Raw genomic sequence first — 7041 nt, 5'->3', positions numbered from 1 at the left:
TTCGCAAGTTAAAGCTATTAGAAATAGTTTCCACTATTGTATTATGTATCTAGAGTGTTTGTAAAATTAAATTTGCAATATATACTGTTCAAGCAAATCCAATAAAATGCATTTCATGAAAATGAATGTTAAAAGCAGTTCACAAGTATTCTTTCTAGATATGTAGTTCTATTTTATTATAGATTCAAAATGTGACAGTAATTAAATCATTCAGCACACTCAATTGTGTGGTCTTAGAACTTTAACAGACCTTATTGATTTTGTGGAGTCGAATTTCACAAAATATTGTACAATTTTTTTGCAGCAGTGATCTGTTCTACAAAAAGAAAACTAATTGCATTGAATAGTATTTATCCTTTGCAACTGGTACTGACTGGGACATTAACCAACTTCAAGCAATTGTGGTGTACAGGTGATGGTTACACAAATTTTACAGAGAATGGTCTAATCAAAACACATCTTTGCTTATTTCGAGTATAATTTCTTTCTCAATACCTTTCATGAAATGCTTTGAATGTGTAAACAGCCACCACATCTGCAAGGTAAAAATAGAAATTATACAGCCTTCATGAAATATTAAAATTCCTTATTCTTTCAACTTTCAAACAATGATAGTACTCCCACATTACATTGACATCAATAGGGAATAAACTGTATTTGGTGTGACCAATCATGCTGATTGTCTACTGAACAGTCATCCCAATAAGGCAAAAGCAACTGAAGCATCATTCTCATTCTGAATAATTTATTACACTTAAAAGTATCTAACAACCACATTACATTACACTGATACAATGCTTTGGCAAACCCAAGTATTCAACACAATTAGCCGAGGGTATAATTTTGTACATTTACTCCTCTGAAATACTTTACATTACAGCCAAATGAATCAATTCAGAGGCACAAGAATACCAATTCCATGCACTGTAATATCCTTAAGTTTAGGCTCAAATTCATGTATTGCAGAACTTCAACTCTAGTTCCTTGCATTTCTCGTCAGCTGAAGAATCAAAGAACCAATTACAAAAATATTTCCCTGGCACTTTACCACTAAGGCCTAATCACTGGATCACAACCAGATCAAAAATGTTAATTTCACAACTAAGGCCACCAAACACTGTAGAAAAGTTTTCACTTTTAGTGCACCAAGATATTTTCAGAAACAGTAATTATGTGCACAGTAATGTGACTGCAAACTTTCATATTCCAAAACTACATTTTTGCAGAGAAATGCAAATGGTAGGGTTGAAGTTTTACATCAATACTCCACAGGCCACTATTTAGTTTGGCACAGGTATGCCGTGTTTGAGTGACATTACTGAGCCAAAACTTTAGGCATCAAAGTACAGGCTGTGGTTTATCCAGGCCTCATTACCTTCTCTCAGAAGAACTGATTGTTCCAACCAGTAAGGTGCTTCTCATTTTAGCATTCAAGACAGAAATAAAAGCCAAATGAAAAGAACTTCAAATTATAAAACTATATTTTGACATTAACTCAAATACAAACAATATTAAATACCTGAAAGAATTTTAGAGGATTTAGCACAGTTTCAAAATTTACAGTTTAATTTAGTGCTTCTGCAGGTAGCACTCCTGGATTGAATCAAGGTTCTTAACCACAGTTTAGAATTTTCTTTACATGTCAATTATAACATCTCAGATGTTTATTTCTCTAGCCTAGTCACAGGCTGCGTCAATTCCTGCTGATACATTCAATTCAGAACATACAATAGATACACACACAGCTACAAACACAATCATCCTAAGTTTTTCCTTTTGCATTCCTTCTGAAGGCAGCTAAACCAATTTTTTGATAGTCTATAAACATGTATCCTATATTACATTTAAATTATACTGTTATTAACCCAGTACATACAATCACTTTGAAGCCAAATACTGCAGAAGCACTTAATCTATTAAATATAAATTCACCAAGAAAAACTCAGGCATTTCACAATTAGATTAAATTGCACACAAAGTTCTAGTCCAACTACAGATAATCACAATGATAGCTGTAGACAGTACCTGTTTTATAATACAAAGCTATAGACAGGACATTAACAGCACCTTCTCAGAGATCTTTACACACAAACATTTTCAATGTAATAAACTAAGTTAAAGAAGCACCACAACTTAAGAAATATTAGGAAAACAAATTCAAGAAACTGCAGGTACTGCATTTTGATTCTTGCAAATGTAACTGAAAATAAATGCACTTCCTATAGGTCTTAAAACCTGAAGATAAAAATCTTTATAAAATTTATGTTTTCAAAAAATTACAATTTGATAACGAACACAGTCCGGTGAATACAATGAATTTTAGGACCAATATATGGACATTTCACCTGCTTACAAGAGAAGTGGAGCCGTAGTTTGAGTATGATTCTCCAAAAATTAATATTCCTCCTAACACTACATCACACAAAAGTTAAGTCTCTGAGCCATTTTGTCAAACCTAAAACACACTTTACACCATAAGCAAACTTGCTTGCTGGTTATCTTACAGCAGCTATAAAGAACAAAGACACCAAGTGAAGTATGACCAAATTTTGAGAATGAAACTGAACAATGTTTTTCTATACCTCGACAGGAATGTCTAAGAACACTGGATTCCAAAAAGAGGGATCTGATAGGACAAAGTATACTGGTCTCAGTGTTAATTGGTCCCGAGACAAAAAGCCAAAAACTGATTAAGCAGTAGCCTCTCCATTGGAAGAGGACTCTTTCTTCTTCTCAACTTTGGCTTTCTTCTCCGGGGTTGCTCCTTCAGATCCAGCGTCTTCAGAAGCTTCAAGGGACTCTGACTTCCTCTTACCACTAGTGGCATCTGATTCTGCAAATACACAAATCATCAGTAATGTTAGGGTCAAGGTGAGACTGGAAAGCTTCCACATTGATATATACAAGGCTATCTAAAGATATACAATTTTGTGTCTGTTCAAATAAACTTTCTAAGTTAAGACAGCAACAAATGCAAAATGCTGACAAATTCGAGGATTAAATACAGGTATTCTATACTACGACAAATCTTTACCCTCTATACTAGGGTTTGAGAGCAGGTAATTATGTATTACTAGCCAAGATTCTAGACAAAATGCTTTTAAGAGGTAATGAACAGCCCCCTCCCAATTTTGACATGGAACTAATATTTGTAATTTTCTATCCCTTCATGAAGTGAATTTCATATCAAATCAACTGTAGAGCAAACTGGACAAGCAACTCTTTGTGCTTCAAGATGATCTAGCTTTTTGAAGATACCCTGTACCACAGATTTATGATTTTCTACTACAATATATGTATTTGGTAAAATTGTGTAGGGACACCCTCACATTTCGCAGTTTGGTTAAGACATTTAAATAATACACTACATATCAAACTTTTCAGCTGATACAGGTTTTCCAACTTTGAGACAAATTACAGACATTGGCTGCAAGTGTGTGTTCCTTTAAATCAACAGGGAAAGTTGAATAATTGTGACAAAGTCAAACCCAGTTCTCAACAATGGTTGCTTGATTAAAATTGTGTTCAGAACGTGTCAAAGGACATCACAAAAATATTTTCCAAATTTACCTAGCAGTTCTGGTTTTTATGACAAATGCTCTAAATATGTCGCAGAAACTACACTACAGACCTGTTCTCACAAACATTTAGCATTCACATTCACTGGCTTCACTAACGACCCATTCACCTTCCAACTTAATGTAAACTGTGGGCTACACTACAGGTCAGTCTCACCATAAAGTTTTCAGGGTAAGTTGTCAAACATACTGTAGCCATACACATGTCCACAATTGTACTCTCTAATATTTGGATGCACTTTTCCTCGCGAATTGCAGAGGGTGTCAAACAACTCTGGTTCTCACACACAAAAAAAAAAAAAGATTAGCAATTCATATTGCATGGTAAATCTGATTAACATTATGCAGTTTAAGGAGAAAAATTCCACTACACTTCCATCTGGATGAAGAAAACTTAATTAAAAATGATTTTTTGTTCATTCATAGAAAAACTTTGAAAGCATATAAAGCAAGAAAGTTTCTGAATACATGGAATAAATTGGCACCCCCACAATGGAACATTTAATAGGTAATAATACAGCACCCTTTATTGCATGGATGAAATTATTAAATTCAACAACCAACCACCCACTAAGCAGTCAAATTAATGATATGAAAATATTCCATTTCTTACAGCAATGATTCTTTTGGGTATGAAATGGATAAACTTCAAATTTCACAATGTTCCTTAATAGGTTTTCGCAAAAGTAATTACTAAAATTCCGAATGGATGTCTTTTTAACAAAATGTTCAAGACCTGTACAATACCTAAACTTAACTCAGCAATTTCCAATAATTTACTCCAATCCCAAAACTGGACATTTTACCCCATCTTAATTAGTGTGACTAGACTAGAACACTACTGGAAGACCATAAATGAAGCTACTGACAACTCTACAGCAGGTACCTTGTGTGTCCAAATTACTGTACAGAAACTCTGCAACTCACAATTCATAATACTACAGCACTACACAAAATTCTGTGCAGCATTCAGAAGGCAAGGAGAAGCCAGCTCTAACCCTGAACTGAGTCTACCAAAGATTGTCACAGTATCACCTTCCGAACCAAACATTTGGTTATGAACATCATGCGCATAACCACGTTTCAGGAAATTCAGTAGTTTAACTACACATATACACAAATACTGCTCATCAATATTTAGTAATAATTTGAAATACATGAAAAGTTAAAAATAACTCAATGCAAGGGAAATTTATACACAACATTTGTCCATTTACTTCAAATACAAAGGCTGGGATTTAATCTTTGGGTTCCATAAACAAATCCATGCAGTATTAAACAGAGTAACTTGCAAACCTTTTTTCTCTGAGCTCTCTTCAGCGTCAGTTTTATCCTCTGATTCATCCTTCTGGACAGCACCATTTTCCTTAGGTCCACTGTCTTCAACTTCCTTCTCTTTCTTCTTATCTTCTACAGTCTCTTTCGCCTCTTTCACATCCTTCGTGGTAGTCTCCTTAGTTTCCTCCCTGTCAACAAGAATTTACTGATTACAAAAATTGTTACAAACGTAAACAAAAACAGACCATGCCATCTAATCACTTCTGCATTATCAAACAAGTGGCACTTCATGAATGAAGTCACTTTCAAGAGAAGTAATTTACACAAACTTCACTGTGTCTTAAAAACTCAAACTGAAGAAAATTCCCACTCTAACGAGGTGGATTGAGGCTTCTTACACTCTAGAAAAAATACGTAGTAAACACCACGAAGTTAGCGCTTAAGTTCGCGGGCTTTTTCCTGCCGAAGACTTTGGTTAAATTTGTGCGAAGGCCGCTAAAAACTATTGACTTCACATTTATACACAATTCGATACGTCAAACACTGTTTAATACGAATATACACTACCAAATAACGTGAACCACCAACGCCTTAGCTCCGTTTTATTTAAGAGCGCATTCGAATTACGCGCTCTATGGCGGAAAAATTCAAAAATCATAATACAAGATTATATGACTTTAGAATCAAACAATATAGACACTACAACGCGTTCACATTCAACAGTCTTGACGCGAAAATTCGTTGGGCGTTAAGTTCGACAGGTTCCGATTTAGCAGCGAAAGTTTATTCGCAGTTGCAAGACACTGGCATCAAATTATATAGAGGCGGTAAAATGTTGACTCCTCAAATTTATCAACGGACACCGCATACTTATTTATTGAACAGTACCAAGGGCCTTAAGTTGTTTCCTTGGTACAAGAGTTCGCTACAACTCAGAATTACGAACACTAGTTGCAAACCACACATGAAATCTAAGGCAGCCAATTTACTCAATTTATAAAACGAAAATATTTTAAATGTCAATCGTCTTGCAATTTCCCAAACCTGGGGCTCCACCTCGGTAACATCCGAACAAACCTTTTCCTTTCAAACAACAAATGAAAAAACTATCAAACATAGTAAACTAATCAAAATTTCGGAAGTTCGTCAGTTTATCAGCAACATACACGGACACGTGTCAGTGAGAAATATGTCCGCATGATGGAGAACGAAGACCGGTTTTAGCGTACATTAGTTCAAAATAAACAGTTTTCAGTTTACATCTAAATGTTTACTTACTCCAAGGCTGTTTATAGCAAATTTTCGCGAATATTTAACACCCGGTAACTTACGCGCCATATTCACCGACTAGCCCGCCAAAACTTCAGTCACTCACATATTCAGTATATCTAGTTTATTAAAACATTTTCTCACATACATATGAAACTTACTTGGTTTCTGATACTTTATCGGCCATTTTATGTACTTTCTGTTTAAGATTTCTCACAAGAAAACAAGAATCAATGGGACACTGCTCCACTCGCACACGCACCGAACCGTCACTACCAACAGCCTCTGAGCGAAAGAGACCCTCACCGCGCACTTCCTCTATGACCTTCAAAGTAATAATTTCCCGCGTTGAGCAGATGGCTCTGATAACCCGCCTCCCCACCACATTCGGAACGGAACTGTAAAACGTTTTTGTTTTAAAATTTCACAATGCTATACATAGTCTAATTTTATGAGATATTATTTACCACCAAAATTGTGTTTAACTGAAACTCAGCTAGGAAGAGGGAATGATAAACGACCAAACATCGTCGTCAAAGATATGAAAGACTGTCATTCTAAGTGCTTTGGACGACCAGAACTCGCAGACGCCAGGTTATAGGACATTGCGTAACGTCTGTGGAATCGTGAGCGCGGATATTGATGTTCGTCGTCACCCGTGTCTATTCCGGTAGGCACACAAGAAACGTTATTACGGAAATATAACAGCTAACAACCGGTCACCCTGTTTAAATCTGATATAACGTAGAAATTAACGTTCGTTGCAAAATGTCAAGAATGTTGCGCTAAACTACGGAGAAATAACTGCTTATCAGCATATACTAAGACTCTGAAATTATTTGATGATAAGACTTGGTAATAATTACCATTAAATATTGTCAATGAAAGACATTTTAACTATCTACTTCCTGAATAA

At 35.4% G+C, this 7041-nt stretch overlaps 1 protein-coding gene across 1 annotated transcript; it reads right to left on the bottom strand.

Annotated features, from left to right (window-relative positions):
- Nucleotides 1-728: 728 nt before the first annotated feature.
- Nucleotides 729-6614, bottom strand: LOC126298993 (uncharacterized). The gene is made up of 3 exons (XM_049990620.1): nt 6287-6614; nt 4875-5044; nt 729-2833 (listed from the first exon to the last, which is right to left on the bottom strand). Exons 1-3 carry the CDS (start codon nt 6310-6312, stop codon nt 2691-2693), a joined length of 339 nt encoding a protein of 112 aa, XP_049846577.1. The 5' UTR covers nt 6313-6614; the 3' UTR covers nt 729-2690.
- Nucleotides 6615-7041: the final 427 nt, after the last annotated feature.

This window comes from Schistocerca gregaria, chromosome X, assembly GCF_023897955.1.
Source record: "Schistocerca gregaria isolate iqSchGreg1 chromosome X, iqSchGreg1.2, whole genome shotgun sequence".
NCBI classification, from domain to species: Eukaryota; Metazoa; Arthropoda; class Insecta; order Orthoptera; family Acrididae; genus Schistocerca; species Schistocerca gregaria.
The sequence above is the reverse complement of the archived record's forward strand: the minus strand, read 5'-3'. Positions and strand labels throughout refer to the sequence as shown.